General features: G+C 56.9%; 14 protein-coding genes across 14 annotated transcripts; 7 read left to right on the plus strand and 7 right to left on the minus strand.

Moving 5' to 3' along the window:
• Positions 1 to 5: 5 nt before the first annotated feature.
• BDY17DRAFT_288313 (uncharacterized protein) lies at positions 6 to 2821 on the minus strand. The gene has a single exon (XM_033732173.1). It carries the CDS (start codon positions 2773 to 2775, stop codon positions 451 to 453), a length of 2325 nt encoding a protein of 774 aa, XP_033593658.1. The 5' UTR covers positions 2776 to 2821; the 3' UTR covers positions 6 to 450.
• A 198-nt stretch (positions 2822 to 3019) lies between these two features.
• Positions 3020 to 3682, plus strand: BDY17DRAFT_243947 (Longin-like domain-containing protein; the record flags this gene model as incomplete). The annotated part of the gene is made up of 2 exons (XM_033730487.1): positions 3020 to 3378; positions 3439 to 3682. The coding sequence occupies 2 exons, from the start codon at positions 3020 to 3022 to the stop codon at positions 3680 to 3682; spliced, it is 603 nt and encodes a 200-aa protein (XP_033593659.1).
• Positions 3683 to 4023: 341 nt separating this feature from the next.
• On the plus strand, positions 4024 to 4921 carry BDY17DRAFT_319658 (uncharacterized protein; the record flags this gene model as incomplete). Its single annotated transcript, XM_033736305.1, has 4 exons — positions 4024 to 4079; positions 4135 to 4261; positions 4316 to 4492; positions 4547 to 4921. The coding sequence occupies 4 exons, from the start codon at positions 4024 to 4026 to the stop codon at positions 4919 to 4921; spliced, it is 735 nt and encodes a 244-aa protein (XP_033593660.1).
• Positions 4922 to 4974: 53 nt separating this feature from the next.
• BDY17DRAFT_244029 (histone acetyltransferase, MYST family) lies at positions 4975 to 6048 on the minus strand (the record flags this gene model as incomplete). The annotated part of the gene is made up of 3 exons (XM_033730492.1): positions 4975 to 5586; positions 5646 to 5741; positions 5806 to 6048. The coding sequence occupies 3 exons, from the start codon at positions 6046 to 6048 to the stop codon at positions 4975 to 4977; spliced, it is 951 nt and encodes a 316-aa protein (XP_033593661.1).
• Positions 6049 to 6759: 711 nt separating this feature from the next.
• BDY17DRAFT_319660 (uncharacterized protein) lies at positions 6760 to 8082 on the plus strand (the record flags this gene model as incomplete). The annotated part of the gene is made up of 2 exons (XM_033736306.1): positions 6760 to 6997; positions 7073 to 8082. 2 exons carry the CDS (start codon positions 6760 to 6762, stop codon positions 8080 to 8082), a joined length of 1248 nt encoding a protein of 415 aa, XP_033593662.1.
• A 101-nt stretch (positions 8083 to 8183) lies between these two features.
• On the minus strand, positions 8184 to 9430 carry BDY17DRAFT_319661 (WD40-repeat-containing domain protein; the record flags this gene model as incomplete). The annotated part of the gene is made up of 2 exons (XM_033736307.1): positions 8184 to 9264; positions 9426 to 9430. The coding sequence occupies 2 exons, from the start codon at positions 9428 to 9430 to the stop codon at positions 8184 to 8186; spliced, it is 1086 nt and encodes a 361-aa protein (XP_033593663.1).
• A 2-nt stretch (positions 9431 to 9432) lies between these two features.
• BDY17DRAFT_3068 (Rft protein-domain-containing protein) lies at positions 9433 to 11323 on the plus strand. The gene is made up of 3 exons (XM_033735058.1): positions 9433 to 10182; positions 10244 to 10994; positions 11051 to 11323. The coding sequence occupies exons 1-3, from the start codon at positions 9533 to 9535 to the stop codon at positions 11219 to 11221; spliced, it is 1572 nt and encodes a 523-aa protein (XP_033593664.1). The 5' UTR covers positions 9433 to 9532; the 3' UTR covers positions 11222 to 11323.
• On the minus strand, positions 11221 to 13038 carry BDY17DRAFT_288325 (putative zinc finger in N-recognin-domain-containing protein). The gene has a single exon (XM_033732174.1). It carries the CDS (start codon positions 12944 to 12946, stop codon positions 11426 to 11428), a length of 1521 nt encoding a protein of 506 aa, XP_033593665.1. The 5' UTR covers positions 12947 to 13038; the 3' UTR covers positions 11221 to 11425.
• Positions 13039 to 13165: 127 nt separating this feature from the next.
• On the plus strand, positions 13166 to 15772 carry BDY17DRAFT_288326 (MCM2/3/5 family-domain-containing protein). Its single transcript, XM_033732175.1, has 3 exons — positions 13166 to 13221; positions 13273 to 13394; positions 13449 to 15772. The coding sequence occupies exons 1-3, from the start codon at positions 13217 to 13219 to the stop codon at positions 15722 to 15724; spliced, it is 2403 nt and encodes an 800-aa protein (XP_033593666.1). The 5' UTR covers positions 13166 to 13216; the 3' UTR covers positions 15725 to 15772.
• Positions 15773 to 16244: 472 nt separating this feature from the next.
• Positions 16245 to 17814, minus strand: BDY17DRAFT_3106 (uncharacterized protein). The gene is made up of 4 exons (XM_033735457.1): positions 17524 to 17814; positions 16939 to 17024; positions 16465 to 16877; positions 16245 to 16397 (listed from the first exon to the last, which is right to left on the minus strand). The coding sequence occupies exons 1-4, from the start codon at positions 17532 to 17534 to the stop codon at positions 16335 to 16337; spliced, it is 573 nt and encodes a 190-aa protein (XP_033593667.1). The 5' UTR covers positions 17535 to 17814; the 3' UTR covers positions 16245 to 16334.
• BDY17DRAFT_3244 (oligomeric Golgi complex subunit 6) lies at positions 17792 to 20600 on the plus strand. Its single transcript, XM_033737183.1, has one exon. It carries the CDS (start codon positions 18095 to 18097, stop codon positions 20204 to 20206), a length of 2112 nt encoding a protein of 703 aa, XP_033593668.1. The 5' UTR covers positions 17792 to 18094; the 3' UTR covers positions 20207 to 20600.
• Positions 20413 to 20804, minus strand: BDY17DRAFT_319667 (bola protein; the record flags this gene model as incomplete). The annotated part of the gene is made up of 2 exons (XM_033736308.1): positions 20413 to 20591; positions 20678 to 20804. 2 exons carry the CDS (start codon positions 20802 to 20804, stop codon positions 20413 to 20415), a joined length of 306 nt encoding a protein of 101 aa, XP_033593669.1.
• Positions 20805 to 20994: 190 nt separating this feature from the next.
• BDY17DRAFT_244882 (NGG1p interacting factor 3) lies at positions 20995 to 22368 on the plus strand (the record flags this gene model as incomplete). Its single annotated transcript, XM_033730576.1, has 5 exons — positions 20995 to 21115; positions 21171 to 21296; positions 21365 to 21453; positions 21510 to 22166; positions 22222 to 22368. The coding sequence occupies 5 exons, from the start codon at positions 20995 to 20997 to the stop codon at positions 22366 to 22368; spliced, it is 1140 nt and encodes a 379-aa protein (XP_033593670.1).
• Positions 22173 to 24314, minus strand: BDY17DRAFT_288336 (uncharacterized protein). Its single transcript, XM_033732176.1, has one exon. The coding sequence runs from the start codon at positions 24094 to 24096 to the stop codon at positions 22390 to 22392; it is 1707 nt and encodes a 568-aa protein (XP_033593671.1). The 5' UTR covers positions 24097 to 24314; the 3' UTR covers positions 22173 to 22389.
• Between the last annotated feature and the right edge of the window lie 1003 nt (positions 24315 to 25317).

Below are 25317 nucleotides of genomic sequence, written 5' to 3' on the forward strand. Positions count from 1 at the left end.
AGGAGGCAAAGAAATTGTGTGAGTCGTGTCTCTCGCCTCGCCCCATAACCCAGCCTTTCCCCGGCCCCGGCCAACCCCTCGGGACGGGACGGCGGGGCCCCACTCGGAATCTCTCCGGCAGCCGCGTCCCGCAGACGGCGTCGTTCGGGGGAGTCTTTCCAGCAACATCGCGCCGGCAGCCATCAAACGGCGGCACCTCCGCTCGGATACTTGACTTTTATCGCATTGTAACGTCGACCGGCCTGTTTGCCTGTTTGCGGAAGCTGGAAGCCGGGTGGATCGATATACGCGTTGCAACAGATTGATGGAACGGGATGGTCGGATCAACGAACTCGTTGATTCATAGGCTCCGTTATCGACTCCCAACTTCTTCGTACGCCAGGAGCATTGACGGAACCCGGTGGAGACATCTGTTCACTAATGTGCGGAAGTATTGGAAAGTGTCCGACGTCAAGCTGACCCATCGCTGGCCTCAGCCAGCTGCCCTCTTAGCCTTAGTACTTTCTCCCTTCCTTGACGAATCGCCTCATTGTCCCACACCCGGCTTGTATGATCAGTGTCAGGAGAAGACTCTGCCAGATCACTCAGACCGTAGCTGCCCACGGTCTCGAAGTCCTCCAAAACTAGGTCAAGTCTCCTTTGCGGAGGCACAAACCCAGCAGCCAGAGCCTTGTCCACGAGCTCTAGATACGCGCGGTCGCTGTTCTCAGCTTGCTCGAGCAGGTAATTAATCGACTTCCAGTTCTCGTATCGAAGCTGTCCAAAGGGGATGTTCGTAAGGCTGATGGCAGCTCTCGGCGCTGCTGGAATTGCTTGCAGAGTGTCCTCGCTCGCGTCTGCGCCAGCTTCGGTGGTAGGTGAGCTGCTCGGCTGCTGAGTGTCGTATCCGGCCTCGAGGGTGAGCTCATCGTACAGCTTGCGCATCTCCGTTTCCGGAAGCGTCTGGTGCGTCGGCTGCAAGGTCATGGGCAAATTGTCCTGGCTCAGATCTTGGACGCCTTGCTCGGCACGCGTGCTGCGGTCTACGATAACAAGATCTGCTCTGATTTTCGCGATTTCTTGCAAGATGGCTTCCGCGTCGGCAGCTTCGGCGGTATCCTGATGAGATCCAGCCTCGAGCGCATTTAACATGCGCTCATGCTGGTGTGGTGGCAGGTTCCCCTTCACTTGCTCGTACTCATCCCTCGCAAGGTCGATACGATCGGCGGCGCAGGCGTTCGTGATAAGGACGTAGGCATCGTTCACGTCCAGCGGCTGCCCAGTCTCTGCCTTCAGCTGCACTAGGCCCCGCCAACCCTCCTCCACCAGTTCACCATCGCGTAAAGCACCGGCTGCCCAGATGATGGACCTCCAGGTGACTTCGTCGAACTTGTGGTTGAGGGATTGCATGTCCGACAGGGAAACGCCAATGAGACGCTTATCGTTTCCATGGCCGCCTAGATTGGTGATCATGGAATGAAACACTCCAATGTCCGGCTTTGCTCCGTGGCGTGCGAAGATGCCGATAGCAGATCGAATGACACCCATCACTTCATCAACTATTTGCTGTTTGATGGTGGGATCAATGCCGGCAACACCCCTCAGTCGAAGAAATTGTGTCATGCCAATCAGCAATCGAGAGAGCACTTTGCTGTCGATTAAGCCTCCCGCCCCAACCCTCATGCGAACAAGTGACAGCATTGTTCGCACGGCCATCCCGTGTCTGGCTGGAGAGATGCCGTCCGATTTGAATTGCAAAGCAGCGAGCATGTTCCTGAGCTGCGTTGGAGTCATGGTCGTTCCACCTCGGCAAGCCATGGCAAATACCGTGTACGCTTCCAGAAACGGCCGCTCTTCCAGAAAGAGCTCGAAGAAGCGAGGTGTAACCTGGTCCGGGTATAGGCGCAGTGCAGTATCAAACGTCATGTATGCGTTTCGTGCGTCGCCACGCAGCAGTCGTGCTGTCATTATTCCCTGCAGTAATGGCATGGGAACGCCTTTTAACGTTGTCGCTTCTTCGCGGTCCGGTAAGGCGGCATTCGGAGATAGATGGTATGCCAAGAATGCTCCAGGGAATCGCTCCAACGCTTGCTCATACAGATCTTCCAGCTCCTCGAGTGGCGATCCATTGACAGCCAACAGCTCAATAGCAGCCCCGTACACGTCCAGATTGACAAAGCCTTCCTCTTGCGCCTCGAGCCACTGCCAGAACCGCACTCCAGCATCGCGGACACCAGACTCTTTGAAAAAGCCTAGAAGATGGACGTGGGCGGAGAACTGAGGCACGACATCGCCTTTCATGATGTCTTGAACGATAGACTCGGCGAAGACCAGCAGTCCTTCGGTCTGCGCGCGTCGCTGCTTCTCATCTCGAAAGCGCTTGGCTTTCCGGAGACTGTGATGCAGGAGCTGGGTGATGATACGAACATCATTGGGCCGCAGGTGGATTTTCTTTTCCATCGAGTTGTACACCTCTATCACTCGCCCGATATTTCCACCTTCTTCTACCGCCTTGCGGATGGCTCTCAGCGCGAGTTCATCTTCCTCCACTCTCCTATTGGGATCGAATCGGAGGCGTCTTGGGACTTTGGAGGCTTTCTGAGCGTATGCCCGTCCCTGGCTCTGCTCAATGCGAAAGCGCTTAGCTTGTTGGTAGCCATATCGCTGGGAAGGGTCGAGGGCGAGAGTGCGAGGTAATGCTTGGTGATATGAGTGTCTCTGCAGGCAGAATGCACGGAGCCAAGTCGAGTGCGATTGTAGCTCAAGCTGCGCCCTGAGCAGGGTCGAACCGAGCATGGGAGACTGTGAAATCGAGAGGATGTTTCGTCGAGGTCCTCCGTTCCTATGCCTGCAAGGCTCGCTGTGGTTGAAGGGCATAGAAATTTAGAGTTGAGGCTCTGCGGGAACAGCCGCCGCCGCCTGTGGAATTCAGGGCACACCTATGGCAATTGACCTCCAATCGGCCACTTTGACATCTCGTCAGGAAATCAACACTATCAACGAATTGCACCATCGGAGAGCGCCCGATCCCACGCCCGAAATGCCTCCCAATATGTCCCTGTTCTCCGTGAACGCCATCCTCCTCCTCTCCACCGACGACGGCTCCCGAATCCTCACCCGCTACTACAGCCCCCCTCACATCCCGCAAGGCGCCCAGGGCAACAACCACCCGGGCGCGAACCCCTACGTCTCCGTCAAAGACCAGAAAGCGTTCGAGAAGGGGCTGATAGAGAAGACCGCGAAGCAGACGAGCGATGTCATCCTCTACGACAACCGGATTGTCGTGTTCAAGATGGAGAGCGATGTCATGCTGTATGTCGTTGGCGGCGCGGAGGAGAATGAAATCATGCTTTATAATGTCATTCTGGCGCTGAGGGACAGTTTGAATATTCTGCTCAAGTGAGTTCTGCCTGAAAGTCTCGAAGCGGTGGAGTCTTGTTGGCTAACTTGTGACCCAAGGAACTCGGTTGACAAGCGCACGCTCATCGAAAACTACGACCTCGCGTCCCTATGCATTGACGAGATCATCGACGACGGCATCATCCTCGAGACGGACCCAATCAGCATTTCGAGCAGAGTCAGCAGACCGCCGGCCCAGGACGTGCCCAACATGCAAGGCATCGATCTCAGTGAAGAAGGGTTGCTCAAGATCTACCAGTTTGGCAAAGCGAAGTTGGGCGAGCGGTTACGACAGGGACTATGACGAGTGAATAGAGGGTGGAGCATGTCGGTGTTGCATGGTATGCAGCGGTGGCGTTACGGTGTTACAGTGTGAACGAGAAAAGGCTTGGTGACGTGGCATGTAGCAAACATTGGCTGCTGGCCTAGAAAAGGTGGCAAGTTACGGACTGCATTGTATGGAGACTGTCATCTAGCTCATCAGTGAATGCAGCAAAGATTCATTGCATGTTTGCTCTGGTCCCCTTCGGTCTATATACAAAACCATGGCTTGCCCCTCAAGGATGTTCGTCTTCTCAACCTCTCCTGGTCTTCTACCGACAGCCTGCCAAGAAAATGAAGACAAGAAAACGAGATTACACCGCCATGGCATCTCCATCGTCATCCGACACCTACGAGGGGACTGACAGGTGGCTTCCACGGTAAATTGCATGCTGAAAAACACGGTCGTGCACGGCATCTGACGGCTTCACTTAGACTCCTCGAAACTGGGGAATGGTCCGACTGCAAGATCATCACCGCGACGAAGACGTTCAATGTGCACCGATGCATTGTGGGGTCGAAGTCTACAGTCTTCAAAGCTGCTTTTGACGGAGGGTTCAGGGTGCGTCTGGATGCTGGACACGAGTCTTCGATTTGATCACTGATACGCGAGCAGGAAGCCGAGACGGGCGAGATGCGGGTTGAAGAGAGCGAGCGCGTCATTCAGGAGCTCCTTGAACTTATGTATTGCGTGGATCCTTCAGTCGGACCTCCAATTGTACTTGATGGCACGGATGCCAGCTTTGCAAGCGAAGCAGAGCACAGAATCGATATCATCGTCGCTGCAGACAAGGTGCGTATATCAAAGCGGGGGAGTGGCGGACACCAACTGACATCTGACCCTCAGTACAATGTTGCTCTGCGTGTCGACCAGTTCAACCCCTGTTCCACGATATCCAATATCAAGGAGCCGGAGATTTACATGCCGCTCTGGTCGCGAGTGTATTCGAATGATGCATCGAATTTCCGGCGCTTGCGAGCCTCGGTCGTTGACTGGATATCTGGTAAAACGTCCGAAATCATGCAATCGGAGGTGGCGTGGCGGACGCTCCATGAAGACCGGGAGCTTTGGCAAGCTGTTACGCAATTGCTTGAAGAGAGGAATAGGCCGGTGCAGGGAGCCGAGGAGCCGTTGGAGTCGAATTCCCCGCAGGACGGGCCTGAAGACTTCGTGGAGACACCAAGGGGCTGGAGCGAGTCCGCAAATGCGTCGGCGGGTTGAGCTTGCCATCCATAGTTTCCTGCACTGCGGCTCTCGTTTGTTGGCGGATAAGCTCATTCATACTCTTCGTAGACGATCTCCTCCTCCTTCACAAAAGCATCGACATCAATCAGCGGGAGCTCCGCAATGTCGTTCTTCTCCGCCCAAGCCTTGACCTTGCTCTTGTTGATGACAATGTTTCCCGCGGCGGTCTTCCTCTTCTCCACGACATCCATCTCCTTCAACGCGGCCACCACGTCCTCGGGCAGTATCCACGTGCCATCACTGATATCCTTGACAGTGAGGACTTTCTTGAGCGGAGCCTGCAGAACATTCCTGACAACTTCCCCACACCAGTACGAAAGATAGCCCCGCCTACCCAGCGTAGAGAGTGGCCTCTCCGGCCCTCCAAACCGGCCTTCTTGTCTGCCGAGCTCATAAGAAGCGGCAATGAGTATTTGTCCGAGTCCCCTTCTCTGCCATGGTGGGAACACGAGAATGCAGGCGACGTTATTGTTATCCCAGCTCATTTTCTCCTTACTGAAGAAGCCGATGACTTGGCCGTGCGGGTTGCCGCTCGAATCTTGTAACACGAGGGTGTAGTAGAGGAAGGTGCTGGCGTCGAAAAAGACAGACTTGGTTTCGAGGAAGAGCTTGGCGAAGAGCGAGAGATTTTGCGCGTAGAGCTTGAAGTAGAAGTGTTAGACGGGTAGGGTATTCTCACAGCAGCCCGGTGTGCGCCTACCTTGTGTTCTTCGCCGTCAATTTGGTGGATCGCATAGCCATCTTTCTCGTAGACTACATCGCCGGGCGGAGGTTCATCCTGCAACGGACACACTTTCTTACTCGCCAAAGAATCAGCCCAAGGCTCCGCCTTCCAACGGCATCAAGATGTTTCCACTCACACAATGCGCGCTGAACTTCATAATCTCCGGCGTGTACTTGAAGCACCACTGACAGACATAGAGCCAGTCGGCACGCCGTCCGCCAATCATGTCTTCCGGGTAGAAAGACGGGTACCACGGCTTGACGTGCAAACTGCCCAGCACGACGTTTGACACATTCGGAAGCATGGCGGGTCTGTTTGGCGTGTGGTTGGGCGAAGCCAGGCCCGCGATCGGGGTGGACACAGACTCGGTGATTGCCATGCTGCGTGCCGTCAGGGCTCGAAGTCCCGCGTTTACATGTTTACTTGCACACAAACACAACACCGCCACGGTCGGAGACGTGAAGTTGACGCCAGCGCGGAAAGTTGAGCTTAGTCAGCGAGAATCCGGCTCGCCCGCCGGCCCAAGCCGAGTTCTGCAACCCCGCCCCCCCACTTCTGCTGCACCGTACCTGCATGCTTCCACCCTTCACGTATCACAAGCGATGTGTTTCATTCGTCCCTCCCAACGCGACGTGTACCGCGTCCGCGACCGCGAGAATCATAACGACATGGACAACGCAATTGTAGGGCATTCCGCGGAGGTGGAAAGCTCAAAGAGCGGCAAAGGTGAATAAAAGTGGCGAGGCGAAGCCAAGGAGGGGCTGGAGTCGTATCCCCTGAACCCTCGACGCCACGGCCTCGTATTCAGCCTCTCGTTGCTCGCCTTCTCGCCTGTCGTCGCAGGCAAACCATGCAGATCGCGTCAATCAGAAACCACGGGTAGGATAGGCTGTGGTGGGGTTCCGACTCGGCGTGGCTGTTTGGTACGGCCTCGCTCCGACGTCTTCTCATTGTCTTCCCTTCTCTCCGACTCCCGTCCTCTCTCTCTCTCTCTCTCTCTCTCTCTCTCTCACCTCCACCGACCTTGCGCGCGCATCGCTTCTTTGTATAATGTGTCGAGAGATCTAATTCTTGTCTCCTGGTGGCCTCCATGCTCTACTCCATGGCGAGACCAGTGCTCTTCCTGCACTTGGTCTCATTTCTCGTGGCCGTCTCGGCTCAATCCTCGCTGTCCTTCATTGCGCCAAACCTGGTCACGACTGGCGCACTTCCTACTTATCACGTCGGCGACAATGTCACCGTCATATGGACTACTCCATTCTACAACACATCACTGGCAGTCTTCCAAACATTGAGCAATGGAACTACTCTCTTCGAGATTATTGCTTGTAAGCTGCTCGCAGTAGTGTCGCCCACGGGGGGCCATTGGCCGTGGTGATGATTGATACTGATCAATGCGATAGATAATTACCCACCGTCGCAGACGCAAGCGGTGTGGTCTCTGGGACCTGTCCACAATCGTCAACTGACCGGGAGCACGTTCCATTATACCCTCGCGAATACCCTGAACGCTACCTGCGAAGGCTGCTCCTTCTCCAGCAACAATTTCGTTATGCAGGCGAAGATCAAGCCAACCACCACCCAGTCTCGAGCAACGTCTTCAGCAACTCCATCCTCGTCCACCTCCTCCTCACCACGAACAACCCTTCGGACCACCTCACACCCCGCCTCTCGAACCACCTCCGCAACCAGTTCGGCCACATCGTCGCAATCGACTGCCGGGATCGTCGGCGACTCGGTGAATCCGGGCAGCGCAGGTCGCCGCAGTCTTCAGCTTGGAGCTGGTCTGGGAGCGGGTATCCCTGCTGCCCTTGCCATCGCCGGCATTTTCTTCTTGTTCCTACGGCATCGCCGCAAACAACGCCAGGCACGCATGGCAGGCGAAGACGGCTCGCGCGGGGACGATTCGGCACCCCTGGCAGACGACAGGAGTCCACAAATGCGGGAGCGCGACAGCCGCCTCAGCCGGGAAAGTGGCGCCCTCGGTCCGTATGCGGCAAATCCGAGTCCCTGGGAGCAGCAAGAGGAGCGCTCGCGCGCAGAAGAACGAAGACAAGCGCACCAGTCGCGAGGCAGGCGGCGGGCCTCGTCACAGCGACACATGCCCTTCCGGCCCTCCTTGGGCGCGCACTCGGAAGTCAGCGATGAGAGTAGCCGACACTCCTGGATCGACGATTTCGATTTTGAGCAGCCGTATTACCGGCAGGCGGATGAGATCAGCCAGATCAAGAGAAGCATTCGCGAGGCTCCGAGGAGCATTCGTGACCGGTTGAGCATGCGGTCGAGTCCGCGGCAGAGCAATCATACTCGCTCTTCGCGGTCGCACGGGTCGAATTTCGATGTGCATAATGCTCCTGAAGTGCCACAGCCGGTGCATATCAGGTATCCCGACCAGCAGTGGCACGCACGGTAGCGCCATATTCCCGTTGTCAGTTCTTAAAATATAATACCCTTTTGTCCATGACTTCCACGAGTCACATGTAGAGCATGGTGAGACCTTCATGCCCGAATTCGTCATCTTCTCATGAATTCCCTGACGTCCCAAACGAGCACTCGCTCATCCCACGCGCACGTGGCGCACCATCCTTCCGCTCCGAACAGACACCAGTCCACACCCATGGCAAATTCGGTGTGCTGGTCCATTCTTCCCATCTCGGCCCCCATGCCCGCTCCATTCCCGCCCTTGTCAACATTGCTGCCGTCCGTCCACACTCGACATGTCATGTCGTAGCTCGCACTCAGCAAGACGTCGCTCAGATGCGGACTCCAGCTGATTCTCCGTACAGCGTAGTCATGGCCCGCAAGCAGATTCACCGGGCCAGACGGCACTCGAAGATCGAACGTCCGGATGATCGTATCCACTCCAGCCGTTGCGATGACCGAGTCCCTGTACTTGTTCCAGTCGTGCGTAAGACACTCCGTTGGACCACTGTTCGGATTCAGCATGCCGGGCATGCGCACCTTGGGAGGCGCATGAATCGGCACAGCGAGCGTCATATGATTCTGCGCACTGGGCTTTGTCCGCAAGTCAAACACCCTCAGGTGCGAATCCCTCGACACAGCCGTGACGATATCCGGATGGTGTGGGCTAAACTGCGCCGAGTACACGCACGAGTGGATCGGCAATGTAGTTATGCTCTCTTTCCTCTCCGGCGACCAGATCTTCACAGTCCCATCCCAGCTGCTCGAAAGGAAGGTGCTCTTATTGACCAGGTTCCAATGCACGCTAAACACCTCCCTTCCATGCTCTTGCCAGCCCGCAACGGGGAATTGTCCAACGCCGATGTCGAATAGCTTAATGCTCCCGTCGCCGCCCGCCGTTAAGAGCTGGTTCTCGTGCTGCTCCGACCATGCAATGTCGAAGAGGCAGTCTTGCGTTTCGAAGAACTTCTCGCATGCGATGCCGTTGGCGGTCAGGTTGAGCACGTACAGCCGGCCATTGCCTACGAGGCCGAAGTTTGCGCCGCCTCCGACGGCTATTCGGTGGTCGAAGAAGGGCGAGTATTTCACGTTGTAGGGGTTGAAGCCCGCGGTTCGGAACTCGAGCATGGTGGTGAGAGGCGTGTGCGGTGGACGCCGCGAATGGGAGTGCTGTCTGTCAATGGAATGTCATTCTTCGCCCTGCATTGTGCATCAATTCAGACAGCGAGAGCCCTCGTAGTGTGTGGACAGAGGAGTTGAGAGCGCCTGGACGATTGCATGTGATGACGATGTTCCCATGCCAAGGCCCGAGGCTCTTGCGTTGCTCGACTTCACCCCATCCCTCTAGTCCTACACCTCCTTGCATTCCCACCCAATAACGCGTCTTTCCTCCACATCTGGACATCGATTAGCCACCAAAGAGAATCTGGGATGCTATCAAAATGCCAGACAACGCCGTTTCCGCCTCCGCCAAAGGCGCAACGTCCCTCATTGCCCTCCAAATCATCTCGCGCGCAATAACCTTCGCCCTCAACCAATTCCTCCTCCGCTACCTGTCTCCGGAACTTCTAGGCATCTCCGTCCAGCTCGAGCTCTACAAGATGGGCACTATGTACTTTGCGCGAGAAAGCCTTCGAGTCGCGGCCGAGAGACGCTCAGACGGCGGCATCCAAGCTGCGATCAATCTCTCTTACCTCGCCATCCTCGCCGGCTTTCCTATTAGCGCGCTACTGGCGGAGTGGTATCTTAGCGTGGGCTCGCTGGACGTGGCGTACTTTTCACAGGCGCTGAGAGTCAATCAACTTGCCGCGTTGGTGGAGCTGCTGATGGAGCCGGCTTTTACTGCTGCCCAGCAGAATCTCATGTACGGAGCTCGCGCCACTGCAGAGGGCGCTTCGGTCATCCTGAAGACCGTCACTGTCTTCTCGCTCTTCTTCTGGAGTCATTCCCGAGGAATCGATCTCGGAGTTCTGCCATACGCCGTCGGCGAACTCGTGAATTCTGTCGTTTTGACTACCGTGTACTGGAGTCTTACAGCACCCGTGGCACGAGACAAGAAGTTCTCGCTGTTCCCGCGGAAGATGAAGTCGAGGTGTGTCCACGCCTCCACCATGTAAGCTACCCAAGTTTCGTTTCTGATCTTCTTTCATTAGCCCGTCTCAACGTTACCTCCTCTCTTACTTTTACAAACCCCTCCTCTGGCTCATCGGCTCTCTCTTCTTCCAAACCGGGATCAAGTGGCTTCTCACGGAAGGCGACAAACTCCTCATCACGGCCCTCGCTTCTCTCGAAGATCAAGGTCTGTACGCTCTATCTGCAAATTACGGCGGGCTCGTAGCGCGCATGCTCTTCCAACCAATCGAGATCAGCTCACGCAACCTATTCGCCACCCTCTGTGGCGCTTCATCTAAACCCAGCAAAACCCCAAACGAAACGAGCAAAAAGGGTGAATCAACAACCGACTCCTCCGCCACAAACGACAATCTCCAATCAGCAGCGCTCGTCCTGCGCGACATCATCCGCGTCTACAGCATCTTCTCCCTCATCATCTTCGCCATAGGCCCCACAGCCGCACCCCTCCTCCTGCGTCTCGTCGCCGGCTCGCGCTGGTCAAGCTCCGGCGCCGCCCAAGTGCTCGGCACATATTGCTACTACATCCCGTTCCTAGCCATCAACGGCGTGTCTGAAGCCTTCGTAGCAGCCACGGCTTCGACCAAAGACCTGCGAGATCAGACGTTCTGGATGGTGGGCTTCTCGGGGCTGTTTGGGTTGAGTGCGTACGCTTTTGTGAGCGTGCTAGGGCTGGGGGCGGAGGGCTTGGTGTGGTCTAATTGCGTCAATATGGCGTTGAGGGTCGTCTTCAACTTTGCGTTTGTGAGGCGGTATTTTGCGGAGAGGGGAAGGGTGCGTGCTTCTTTCATATGCTCTCTTGGGTTGACACTAACGACGAGTGGATACAGGCTTTCAGCATTGCCGGTGTTCTGCCGAATATGTACGCCGTGGGCTTTGCAGTCGCTGCACCTAGCGTGTTGACGCAGTCTGGCAAAATCGGGACATTCAAGGCGTACGGATTGTTCGGAGAGCTTGTGCGCGTTGGTGGCGTTGCAGGCCTTCTCGCCGTGGCGATGTAAGCCGTTTCTCACTACCGTCTTCACTACCAATTCATGTCAAGCTAACAACCTCCCCCTCCAGTGCTGTGACGGAGCGAGCCTTTTTACTCGATTGCTATAGACGTTTTAGATCGTGATCGTCTCGACCTTCGGGTCCGAGAAGCACAAGCCAATGATCCATCATCTCACTCCATCCAAATATAACACACCGCCATCAGTGCCTCGCTAATACCCGCCCTGCTCCCTCCTATGATCCTTCTCACCCGCACTGCTGGCCCCAACAGCAGCCTCGCGAATAGCCTGCTCATCACCCCTCAGCTTCGCAAAATAGGCCTTGATATGCTCCGCGCCAACCGGCTTCCCGCTCTCAGCAAAAGGCTTAAGAAAGTCCTTCACCTTATCACGGACGTGATTGTACGCCATAACGCCCTCTATGGCGCGCACGCGATCCATGGAAGACAAAGCGGCTTCGCCTCGCTCGAGCAGTGAGCCGGAGTTGATGCTGTTTGCGCGGTGGCCGGGCATGTCGGAGCCGGCATCGCTTTCGGAGAGTGGGGGCTCGTACGCTTCCTCTTCTTCGAGGAGTTGTTTGTGTTTGGCTAGGAGGGGGAAGCATGCGGGGCAGCGGCAGAGGTGGTCTCGGAAGTCTTCTTTGAGGTAGAGGGTGAGGTTGTTGTCTGTTGGTGCTGGTGGGAGGAGGGCGTGTTTGGCGGGATGCGGAGCATGGCCATTGGTTTGCGGAGTTGTTGTCGCTTCGTCATGGGATTCATCAGGCTTGAGTTTCTTAAGCTCTTGCGAGTCCTCTGGTACATCTTCGGCCTTTCGTTTCCTGCTGTCTGGTTCTTGGGAAGGCGAGTCGGTTCTCGTGACCTCAGGCGTGTCCTTGGCCTGTGCATGATTGCCTGCTGTCAAGAAGCCTTGACTTGCAGCATACTGCTTGATCCAAGGGAAAGCATTGACACATTTGTAGCAGATGAGATGGTCAAAGTCGTCTTCATCCGGAAAGCCAGGGGGGCCGTGTCCATCATCATGAGTCGGAGGTTCCGTCGTAGCAGCCTCCCCAGCTGGGGTCGTATCATCAGTCTCCTCTTTGACCGTCTCCAAGACACCGTTTGAGTGTGACGGCTCTGTCGGCGCATCCTTTATCCGAGGTAGGCCCATCAAGCATTCCGGATGCCACCAGTCCTCGCCACAACCACCCTCAGCCAGCGTTCCCAGTCCAAGACACTGGAACATGGTTCCCTTCTCCATCTCCGGATCGTATTCGTCGCCACAAGCACAGAACTTGCCCTGGAAGTTCTGGTTATACTGATTCCCTTCCCTGGCCTTCTCTTTCACGACGCCTCCCTTTCGCCCAGTCTCCACATTGTGTCGCAGACTACAAGGCGTGCCGCTGTTTTCTATCCGCGTAGTACCGCAGTCGCATACAAAGTCGCGTTTGGAGAAGAGCTCGACGAGAGTATGCTCGCCGTGGCAGCTGATGCTGCAGCTGTAGCATACTCCGGCGGGTGTGAACTGCTGGTGTGGCGATGCAGGCGGGGGAGTACAGGTTAGACAAGCATACACCGACTGGCGCAGCGGTCCAAGTGGTTTCGTGCATGTGTCGAATTGGTATGGGAGCGCCTCACGTGCATCTGCTTCCAGGCTGAGCTGCGACGCGATGAAGTCTTGCGCGGTCTGAGAATTCTGTGAATCGCCGTTCGTTTGCGGGACGTCATCGGGGGCCGGCGCTGACGCAGGATCCATATTGAGAGATGCTGACGTGGAAGACGATGGGTGTGGTGACAATCGTTTTCAGTACGTGCAGGCGAAAGATGAGATGAGAGATCGAACTTCACGTGCATGTTTGGAGGACGTGTTCCTCTTAGCGTTAGACAAATCGCGCTACTGCACGCTCTGACGGATACTCCCGTTTCGCGTAAAGTGAAGCGCGTGTCGCGTCAGCTCTTCATCCCACCCTTGAAGCTTCAGATCCGAGAGAGAACTTGCCAACTACAACATTTCCGAATCGCCCACATGAGGTGCGTACGGCCACAAATTTCGCACTTCCAGACTACTGACCTTTACTCAAGTTCTCCATTGCGACCCAACATGTCTGCTGCCAATCGTGGCCGTCCGGTAGCGGGCGCCCGAAAGCGTGGACGAGATGCAGAAGACGATGTCCCTTCCTCCTCTGCCGCACCACCCTCAAGCCGTATGCTCCCTCGAGGCGGACAAACACTCTCACTGCCTTGCTGACACTGCGTAGCACCCGCCTCGTCTCCCCCCGTATTCCCTCACAACGACGACATTGACGAAGATGATGTTCTGGACCCTGAAGACGACCTGATCCTTGATCTCGAAGATGCGGACGAGATGGCGGAAGATGAAGCCGGCATCGATTTGTTTGGCGACAACTTCGACCGCGACTATAACAGGAGAGAAGACAAAGGCTATCGCGGTCGCATGATTGACGATGAAGATGAATTCGATGCCATGGATCCCGCGGCTCGCAGACAACTGGAAGCGCGACTCAACCGCCGGGACAGGGAACTTGCTCGTCAACGCCAAATGCCTGCTGCTTTCCTACCTGATGAGGAAGAAGATATTATGGACCTCACCCGCCAGCCCCGCAGGCGCCGCCACCGGTATGACGAGGAGCAGGACGACATCGACATGCACGAGGACATTATGAATGAAGAACTCTCGCTTGAAGGCCTGGCAGATGTCAAGGCTGCCTCTCTTACTGACTGGGTTGCCAACCCGGCCGTCCATCGTACCATTGCTCGCGAGTTCAAAGCCTTCCTCACAGAATACACGGACTCGACCGGCATATCGGTGTACGGTGTGCGCATCAGAACGCTCGGCGAGGTGAACGCAGAGTCACTGGAAGTCTGCTGGGACCATCTGTCCGAGTCCAAGCCCACATTGGCCTACTTTTTGGTCAATGTGCCCTCCTCCGTCCTCCCTATCTTCGACGCTGTCGCCATGGATGTGACACTTTATCACTACCCAGACTACGAACGGATCCACTCCGAGCTGCACGTGCGCATCACAGACTTGCCTGTTTCCTACACGCTCCGACAACTCCGCCAAAGCCATCTCAACTGTCTGCTGCGTGTCAGCGGTGTTGTGACGCGACGCACAGGAGTCTTCCCGCAATTGAAGTACGTCAAGTTTGATTGCACAAAATGTGGTGTGACTTTGGGACCGTTTCCGCAGGACAGCAATTCCGAGGTCAAACTGTCTTTCTGTCAGAACTGTCAATCTCGTGGGCCATTCACCCTGAATAGCGAGAAGACGGTCTACCGGAATTACCAGAAGCTCACTCTGCAAGAATCTCCCGGAACTGTGCCAGCTGGCCGTCTGCCTCGTCACCGGGAAGTCATCCTACTCTGGGACTTGATTGATTCTGCGAAACCCGGCGAGGAAGTTGAAATCACGGGAATCTACCGCAACAACTACGATGCTCAGCTGAACAACAAGAACGGCTTCCCCGTCTTTGCCACAATCATGGAAGCGAACCACGTAGTCAAATCCCACGATCAACTCGCAGGCTTCCGGCTGACGGAAGAAGACGAACGAGATATTCGAGCTCTTTCGCGCGACCCGAGGATCATCGAGAAGCTCATCCAATCGATGGCTCCTTCCATCTACGGGCATGATGATATCAAGACCGCTGTCGCTCTCTCGCTGTTCGGGGGTGTTTCGAAGCTGGCACAAGGGAAGCACGCTATTCGAGGCGACATCAACATTCTCCTGCTCGGCGATCCCGGTACAGCCAAGTCGCAGGTTCTGAAATACATTGAGAACACAGCGCATCGGGCAGTCTTCGCTACCGGACAGGGTGCTTCAGCAGTTGGTCTTACAGCCAGTGTCAGGCGGGACCCGCTCACACAAGAATGGACGCTGGAAGGAGGCGCTCTCGTGCTGGCCGACAAAGGCACCTGCTTGATCGACGAGTTTGACAAGATGAACGACCAAGACCGTACGTCCATTCACGAAGCCATGGAACAACAGACAATCTCGATCTCCAAAGCCGGCATCGTGACCACACTGCAAGCTCGATGTGCAGTCATTGCCGCCGCCAATCCGATCGGCGGACGCTACAACGGCACCGTGCCTTTCAGCCAGAACGTCGAGCTGACGGAGCCCATCCTCTCCCGTTTCGACATTCTGTGCGTCGTCAGAGACACCGTCGATCCCGCCGAAGACGAGCGCCTTGCCTCCTTCGTCGTCAACTCCCATGGCCGCGCCCATCCCGTCATGAGCAGTGCCCTCGGCGCCCAAACGCAGACAACCGCCGCAGCGAACGAAGACAGCATGGACACCGACACGCAAGGCCAATTCCGCAAACCCACCGGCGAGATCCCGCAAGACCTGCTGCGCAAATACATTCTCTACGCCCGCGAGCACTGCCGGCCCAAACTCTACCAAATCGACCAGGACAAGATCGCGCGCCTCTTCGCCGACATGCGCCGCGAATCCCTCGCCACAGGCGCATACCCCATCACTGTAAGTTTCCTTCCTTTCCTCCCTTCTTAGCGTGCACATTGCTCATGCCCACCAGGTGCGCCACCTCGAATCCATCCTGCGCATCAGCGAGTCCTTTGCCAAAATGCGCCTCAGCGAGTACTGCAGCTCGGCGGACATTGATCGCGCGATTGCCGTCGCCGTCGACAGCTTCGTCGGCAGCCAGAAGGTGTCGTGCAAGAAGGCGCTGGCGCGCGCGTTTGCCAAGTACACGCTGAATCGCCCGGGGGCGGTGAGGAGTCGGAATAGTGTGAATGTGAATGTGAGTGGGAGGGGGGAGGGGGTGAGGGTTGGGGCGTGAGGGGGATGGATTTTATGTAGCTCTTGCGTTTGCTTTGGTGTTGGGTTGTGGTGGTATTGGGTTGGAAGGGAGGGTACGTTTTACGTAGTTGTATGTGTATCTCCGTGCATCGCAGCGACCTGATTGAACGATTGAAGAACATTGTAGGAGAGAAAGAGTTTCATCATTTCATGCAATCCAAGCCTTCTCTCCAATAATGGAAGAAGCTGTAAGGGGTCTCTTGCTAAGCTGCCGCAGTTCCAATTCTGGTCTCATACCTAACCTCACCAAAACGCCGTGTGGGTATGCGTACAACCGAGCCGGGGGAAAGACAGACAGTCGCTACACCAAGCCGTCGTAGAGCGATAGCGCCGAGACGATGGTTTCGTCGCGCTTGCTGCCCTCCTGAATCATTCCAGACAAGTCAGCGGAAATGTCCATACCATCCGTCAACAAGTGATATCTTTCTCACCTTGAACTCCGCCATGTCCAAACTCCCATTCTCATCCTTGTCCATCATGCGGAAAATCTTCTTCACCCGCTTCTCCGGCGTGTCCTCGTCCTCGGGCAACTTGACCATGCTGCCGACCATTTTGTAAATCGCCTCGACAATCGCCAGCATCTCGTCGTAGGAAATCTTGCCGTCGCCATCAATGTCGTAGAGCTGGAAGGCCCAGTCCAGCTTGTCCTCCATCTTGCCGCGCGAGGTGACGGACAGGGCGCAGATGAATTCCTTGAAGTCGATGCTGCCCGACTTGTCGGCGTCGAAGACGTTGAAGACGTAGTCGGCGAAGCTGGAGGGGTCGCCGAAGGGGAAGAATTGCTTGTAGATTTTTTGGAATTCGGCTTTGGTGAGCATGCCGCTGGGGCAGTCTTTGAGGAAGCCTGTGAGGCGATGTTGTTCAGCGTTGTTCTCGCACAAGACGCATACGTCGGGGGGATATACCCTTATACCATTGCTGTAGCTCCTTCTTGTCAAAGTGTGTGGCACGCTGCAGATCGATGAGTTCTTGCTGCGACAGCTTGCTCTGACTGCGGGGGTGGGGATGGATGATTAGCGAGTGGGACTGAATTTCGACGTGCGAGATGCCGGCACCCTGCTGCATCTTGACGTCGAAGAGTTCGTGGATGCCGATCTTGAGGGCGCATTCTTGCTTGTCGCGGAAGGCGGGAAAGGAGAGGGAGAGGGTGCGGGGGATGCGGAAGGGGCGGGGGCGGGCGTAGTTGATTGCGCCGTTGATGGAGGGGGTGCGCTGTGGGAGGGGGTGGGGTTTAGGGGAGGAAGGGTCGGTGTGTTGATCGTGGTCGGGGTCGGGGTAGATGTCGTGGACCTTCTTGATCTCCTCGGAGGAGTCCATGGTTGTGGATGAGGAGGATGGAGGGCGGAGGAGCGGTGTTGCGTGTTTCCAGGCGACGATGAAGATGCAGCAGCGACATGGTGCAGCTCGAGTGAATGGCCGGAGATGCCTTGGGTGGTGACCTTGTCGCACGACCATCTTCACTCCCCCGAAAAGGAAAGACGAGAGCTTACCTCTTGCCCATCTTGGGCGTACCACCGCTTCCCGGCTTGTCTTATCCGCGTGAATGCGGGGGTTGAAGGGTCGTGGATGGTTGGAGGGTCGAACGTAGGGTCAGGATGAAGGATGAGGAGTAGGAGAGAGTGCGCAGGATGGTTGGAGTGAAAGAGGAAGATGTTCAGGACAAGACGTGCATAATCTTGCTGGGGGCTTCATCACTGACGATCTGTTGAAAAGGCAGGCCCCGCTATTGCCAAGGGCGCGTGGCTGTGCAAGCCGCGGCGCGCTCACGGGCAGGCCATTCACGAGGCCGCGCGACGACCCAGCGAGACAAGGCTCGGGGGAGCAGCCTGCGACGCGTGTTACGGTGTTGGCTTTCTTCTCTACGGTCTTGACCTCTTCCAACAGTGGTTCACGTCCGGGCAGGGCAAATTCGCAGGGTCGGTGGGTCGCGTGAGAAGAGATTGGGTAAGGTTCACGCCATCGCAGCTCCGTCCGTCCCTGCAGCGCGTCGCGGCCCGCCCAACCTCACCCTTCGGACACCTTAATTCCATCCTGAGGCATGTTTGCACCTCACTCCATCCAATGCCGCACACCATGGCTTCCTACTTCCCCGAAACCCTCGCTTCTCCCACCCTCGACAACGAAGATGTCTTCTCCCCAATCACCCCTTCCACCCCCGGCCCAGTAAAGTCATCCGCGCTGCAAACCCGCATCACCACCGTCTTGTCCGCCTCCTATGCCGACCTCGAAATCCGAGACGCCCTCGCCATCCTCGACACCCGCGGCCTGCAAAACACCGCCGAGACCCGGCGCAAGCTCCGCCTTGATGCCCAGCAAGACCTCGTACAGTGCAACGCCGAGATCGTCCGCGACTTTGGCCAAGTGGCGCAGCAGCTCAATCGCATCGGTGCCGCCATTGCCAATCTGAACCGCACGTGTGCCGACCTGCGGAAATGCGTTGGTGTTGCCCAGCGCCACACTGCTCCCATGCTGCAGGAGGGCGCTTCCATTTTGGCCGATAAGCAGCAGGTGGAGACGAAGCAGCAGCTCCTCGATGCCTTTCACGCTCACTTTGTCGTCTCGGACACTGACCTTGCCGTGCTCACGTCCACCGCTGAGCCAGTCAACGACGACTTTTTCCGAGTCCTCGATCGCGTCAAGAAGATCCACCAAGACAGTCACGTCTTACTCGGCGCCGAAAATCAACGCCTCGGGCTGGAAATTCTCGAGCAGAGCTCGAAACAGTTGAACGCCGCCTTTCAAAAATTGTATCGTTGGATTCAGCGGGAATTCAAGTCGCTCGACCTCGAGAACCCGCAGATCAGTGCACGCATTCGGCGAGCCTTGCGTGTCCTGGCGGAACGACCATCCATGTTCGAGGGCTGTCTGGACTACTTTGCCGAAGCCAGGGAGCGCGTGCTCTCCAACCACTTCTACGCCGCCCTGACCGGCGCACCCGTGGACCAACATCACCCAGTCATGGGCCAAGCAATCGAACTCTCCGCCCACGATCCCTTGCGATATGTCAGTGACATGCTGGCCTGGGCACACTCGGCCACGGTCTCGGAACGCGAAGCGCTGGAGGCGCTGTTCATCTCCGAAGGCAACGAAATCGGCCGGAGCATGCGATCGGGTATGGAGAGCGAGCCTTGGACTCGCAGGGATGGCGAAGAGGACACGCCGCCCATATTTGACGGCCGCAAATCCCTCAATCACCTCGTTGAACGAGACTTGGCCGATGTATTTCGCCAACTCAAGCAGAGAACCGAGCAAGTCATCCAAAGCCACGAAGACGCCACACTGTCCTACAAGATCGCCAATCTCGTCCTCTTCTACTGCAACATCTTCTCCAACCTCCTCGGCTCTGACAGCGAACTACTTGCCACCCTCCGGCCCCTCTCCGACACCGCGATGCGCAGCTTCCGCGCCACCATGCGCGACCAAATCGCCAGTCTTCAAGTCGAAGCCACCCTCGCCACCGCCGACCTCGCGCCCCCGGACTTCCTCCTCGAAGCGCTGGAAACGCTGCAAGTGCTGATGAAAAGCTACGACACCTCCGTTGTGAGCAGCGACCGCGCGGCACGCAGCGAAGGCTTCCAACCCATCCTCGAGGCAGCACTAGACCCCTTCCTCGCCGGCTGCGAAAACATGACGCAGCGCCTGCGCGCACCTAACGACCACATCTTCGCCCTAAACTGCTTGCTAGTCACCCGCGACACTTTACAGCAATACCCCTTCGCCGACCGAAGCGAAGACCTCCGCCCTCGAATCGAGCAGCACGAAGCGGACCTCATGCGCGCCACGCACGCCTGGTTCAGCGAACAGTCGGGCCTCAAAAGCCTCACGGACGTCGTCGCCGTGCCCGACGATCTCGCCTCTTTCTACACCGACTCGAAACTGCTTGTCTCCGTTGCGCAGCGTCTGGACGCCTTCCTGCCCACTGCCACGGAGGACGCGAGGGCTTTCCTGGCGCAGCTGGAGGAGAAGGGGTTGATGAGGCGCGTTGTGGAGGTTGCGGCGGAGAGGTTTTGTGAGGATTTCGAGGAGGTTGAGGGCTGGGTTCTGGCTGCTGATCGGGCTAGGGGGAAGTTGAGGGAGGAGGATGGCGGTCGAGAGGAGGAAGATGGGGAGGAGGTGTGGTTGAGGGATTTGTTCCCGCGGACGGGGGATGAGATTCGGGTTTTGTTGAGCTAGAGTTGCATTAAGCTGTTGTTGGCGGCTGGACAATCTAGCTCGTCGATATCGTACACTGTACACTGTCCATGCATCTATTCCCGCGTCCAGCTCGCAAGGGTATCTTGACACTTCCTGGCACCACTGCATGCAATCCGTTCCTCAGATCTCAGATCTCTTCACCTCTCCCCATAATCCCAACTTTCCAATATTGTAGACTATTTTCCTCACCCCCCGCCCTTCTTCCTCTCCCACTCCTCCGGCGTGAAACACTTTGGCGTCCACGCGTGAATCGCCGCAATCTCCTCCTTCAACACCCCATTCACCAACCTATGCCGCGCAAGCGTCGTCTTGGACGCAAACTGGGGGGACACGATGATTGCTTCGAACATTTGGCCGCAGCCGCCTGCAGACACGACAATCACAATCAGTACATTAGACCTTTTGGGAAGGAAGCAAGAGGCAAGGAGGTAGATGGGATGGATGGCTTACCGGACAAGTCGGAAATGTCGACGTGCGATGCGGAGAGTTTTTGTTCGAGGGTGCGGGAGAGGGTGGCTGGGGTTATGCCTGTTGAGGCTTGGGTTTGTTCTGCTGCGGCGTCTGTGTTTGCGGCCATGGTTGGTTGGTGATGTCGTTCGTAGATGGGAGGTGGAGAGAGAGAGGTGGTTCGGTGAATTTGGATGTGACATCAGTCGCACTTGCCTTTCTTGGACGCGGGACACGAACCTCCCGACCGCGCTCCTTCCCTTCACTTCACTTCACTTCCCACCTTGGCATCTTCGTACTCCTGCGCGAGGAATCCGTTGATGTTGCCAATCGTGTCTCGTGCCACGATGTCGTCCGCGCCATACACTCGCGCGGTAGTGAGCGCGATGCGCAAGCTGTACCCCGAAGCATTGGCGGACAAGAGTTTCGACAACACCGGCCGTATGCTTTCTCCTGGCAACCGTTAGACATGCGCACGCCGCTGACCTTCGCACAGTCCTGCTGGAAGCTCCCTTTGATCCGAGACGCAGACAGAGGAACTCTGTTCTGCTGACTATCGACCTGACCAAGGCTGTGGCGAATGAGGCTATTGCGCGCCAGGACTCGATTGTTGTTGCGTATCGTATGTGCCGTCACTTTTCCAACAAGGCTGGCTTGAAGCAATGGCCGACTGACGGAGATGAATCGTAGATCCCATCATCTTCCGCGGACTCAAGAGCTTGACGCTCCAGGACTCGCAGCAACAGAGTCTCCTCCGACTAGCTGCCGCGGGTATCAGTGTTAGTCTACCTCCTAATTCTTCAGGAACGGTGCAACCATCTAATCTCCTCCTTAGGTCTACAGCCCTCACACAGCCGTCGACTGCGCCCGCGGCGGCCTCGGCGACTGGCTCGCAGACATCGTAACCGGAACGCCCACCCACCTCCCCTCAGACCCAAAACAGCAACAGCAACAACCCCACCCCTCCGACCACACCTCCCAACAACCGCAAACCATCCCAAAGAGACCCCTCTACATGCTCCAACACCACCCCTCACAGCAAACTTTGCAACAAAAAGCCCTCTCCCTCGGCACCAAACCGCACGACCGGCGGCCCATCGTGCCCACCAGCATGCCCAACTACTCCCCCGAAGAAACGGGCATGGGCCGCATCGTGCGCCTGCACGACGCCGTGCCTCTAACGGCAATTATAGACAACATTGCTCTCGGGCTCGGGAATCCAAAGGGCTTTCCCATCGCCGTGCCGCAGGGCAAGCAGATTAGTGACATGATGATTCGCACTATCGGGATCTGCGCGGGTAGTGGAGGCCACTTGTTCGGGGAGTTGAGGGAACCTGTTGACTTGCTTTTTACGGGGGAGATGTCGCATCATGAGGCGCTGGCGGCGATTGAGAAGGGGCAGTGTGTGATTGCTTTGTTCCATAGTAATACCGAGCGTGGGTTTTTGAGTGGCGTGTTGAAAGGGCAGTTGGAGGGGGAGATTGCGGAGGAGGTAATTGCTTCCCTTCCTTTCATTGTGATATGGAGGCGCTAACTTGCTGGTACAGTGGAAACGGCTTCGAGACGAACAGCGCTCGACCAACGGCGTCGAGCACGACAAGGACTACCTCGCCGCGCTGGAAGACGAGAGCATCGAAGTGCACGTCAGCGAAGTCGACCGCGATCCCTACGGCATCATGATCGCCAAGTCCTAAGCAAACATGCATCCTCTCCATCTACCCAACAGCTCCCACCGGCCTAGCACCACTCAAATTGACTACCATCCCGGGACCAGGCCGCAAACCGCCCAACATCCCCGCCGCACCTCCAAACCCATTCGACACGGAAGTTTGCTTCTTCCACCCCGGCACAACCACCTCTCCACCGCTGTCCTTCTCCCTCTCCGCCTTGGCCCTCATCACCTCCCAAGGCCGCGGAAAGCCGGCAGCAAGGATATCGCCGCCCTTCTTCGCGCTGCCCGTAATGGCGAACTTCATCTGTCGATGACTGATGAAGCCGCCGAGAAAGCCCTGATCAATGAGCGAGGAGAGGATGGACTCGATGGCCGTGGTGTCCACCAACACTTCTTCCCCACCATGCGCAAAATGCTGCTCCACCCCAGCGAAATCGGGATCGACGTAGTCATCCGCCTGCAACCCCTTGGACTGCAACTGCCTCCTCTCCAGCCACTCCCACGCCCCGACCAAATCGTAAACACTCACAGTAGGCGTCACCTTACTCCGTAGATCGGCCGGGCGCGTCCCATTCAGAATCCACGTTTTGCGCACGAGTGATCTCCACACCAACACTTCGCCGCGATTCCGCAGCTGCAGCAGCATGCGGAAATGCAGGAACCACGCTGCGTGCTCGCCCTGCATGATGTCCGTGTGGTGCCGGAAAGCGGCTAAATCGCCTTTGCGGATCGCGTGGCAGAGGGGGAGGAAGCGCTCTGCTAGGCCGATGGCTTCGGGGCGATTGAGGAGTGCTTGCGAGGGGAAGCGGCCTAGAATGAGGTTCGAGGCGATGAGGTAGATGAGGAGCAGCCGGCGCTGGCGCACGCACTCTTCTCGCGCAGGACACTCATCATACGCAGCCTGCAGCGCCAACTGCGCGCGATAGAAATGCCCATTCTGAAACCAAAAGCGCCCCAAGTAATAGAGGTAGGCGACGCGCTCGCGCTTCGGGTAGGACGCCAGGGGCGGCGAGAGGTTGTAGATGTTCTCGAAAATCTGCGTCGCGTTGCGCGTCTTGCGGCACTGGAAGAGGATTTTCAGGCACAGGTTGGCAATCGTGTAGATGCCGCGCTTCTTGCCGGCGGGCGCGGAGTGCGCGGCGGCAGGCGTGCGGTCGTTGAGGCAGATGACGAAGGCTTGGCGGAGGGTGTTGGCTGCGCGCTCGGGGAGGGTCTCTCGCGGTCCGCCGTCTTCGTTTGCTGCTGCTGCTGCGCCGCCGCTTGAAGAGGCGTTCAGGTGCGCGGTGAGGGTGGAGCGTTTGTCTAGTCCTATTGCCAGGCGGCAAACCAGGCGAGCGATGGTGATGACAGTAGGGAGGAGTAAATGCCCCAGCGTCGCGTGGTTGAGCGCATTATTCGCCCGACTCTGCAACTCGCTCAGCAGCTCATAGGCCAGCAGATACCTCTCCGGATCGGCATCGATGTCGCGCAGGTAAGCAAGATACTGCACCATGAACTTGACAAACGCCGTCCACGCCGCGCCGTCTTCTGCATCCCTTGTCGTGGCTGCAGACAGCGCACGCTCGCACTTCTGCTCCAGCTGCTCTTCGTTTCCTTTGGGGTAGGCCTTCTTCAGCTCCGCGATGAGGTTCTGGTATTGCGGGTTGAAAGGCGGTTCGAGCACGAGGTACGCGTTCAGCTGCGCTTCGTTGCGCACTTTGATGAAGCCATTCACGGCCACGAGGAATTGGCCGAGGAGAGGCGTGTCCATCTGCGAAGAGGCTCGTGTTTTTCCTTCTTCTGCGCAAGAAGAAGTGCTTTTCGGACCGCCGGTTTCGCCGCTTCGAAAACGTCTGTGACGGGCCGACCGATTAGGCTCCCGACTTGGCCCAGGACATTATGCGCTGCGGTGGAAAGTTCGTCGTCGCTGAGTTCGTCGCGGCTGCGTTGGCGCAAGTGCTGCGTGATCCAGGCGAGGTTGAAGATGGGTTGGCGGGCGGAAGGTTCACGCGTGAGGTTTGGCGCCGGCGCGAAGTTGGGCCCGCGTTTCTGAGCCTGGCCGCGGACATTCATCCTTTCAATGGCCTCATTGAATGCGTGCGAGAAGGTGCATGAGTATAATGGTTCAAAGACGAGACATAACGAACACATCGACACCCATAGCAAGCAATACTGCATCACATTCCATTCCAGTCGGGACATAATTGGGCTCTACTACAACGCACTCCTTACGTACGAACCCAGAGGCTCTATGCAGGCATTCAGAGACACTCCGAAGACCAGGAAATTCCCTTTGAAGAAAAGAGCACACCCGATAGAAAGGGACTATAAGAAGCTACCGCGGTCTGCAAAACAACAACACTACCAAAAAGCAGCAAAACTGCCAGCGCCTGCTGCGCAACTCCCCTTCTCTCCACCTCGCATCCTCGCAGCACCATTGTCTTGTAGAAGAGAGAAACATTATGCACACTTCGCCCCTTCTCCCGGCTGCCTGAATGAATTCTGTACACGCGCCCCGTAATCCGTCTGACCCCGTACGATAGAAGAAGAGTGAGAAAGGAGATCACCCGCCACGCAGATACACGGCCTTGGAGGAGTAGTAGCTTGACCCCAGTGGATGCAAACCGTTCACGCTCCTGACCGTGTTCCCGTAATGCTCATGTTGTTGGTTATTTGTAGTCGAAAGGAATAGATCCGACGAGCGTAGTCGGCGATGATGCAATCGCCCTTTGAGCAGCTACCCGGCGTCGGTTCAACTAGAGACTGTGCGTAAAAGTCGTGAGTTGGGAAACAAGGCAAAGAAAAGACTCGCGGGTTGTGACCACTAAGAATCTTTTACATTGCTTGGCCCGGCACGGGCTTGCGGGCTGGCACACCAGTCTCGATGGGAGAGACGGGGCGCTCAGCAGAGGACACGCTCTGCGAGCGGCTGCGGTTGACGTCTTCCGTGGTCTCCGGCGACGGGGTGCGGCTACCAGCGGTGTTGGCACGC

This window comes from Neohortaea acidophila (assembly GCF_010093505.1).
Source record: "Neohortaea acidophila strain CBS 113389 unplaced genomic scaffold BDY17scaffold_1, whole genome shotgun sequence".
In the NCBI taxonomy this organism is placed as follows: domain Eukaryota; kingdom Fungi; phylum Ascomycota; class Dothideomycetes; order Mycosphaerellales; family Teratosphaeriaceae; genus Neohortaea; species Neohortaea acidophila.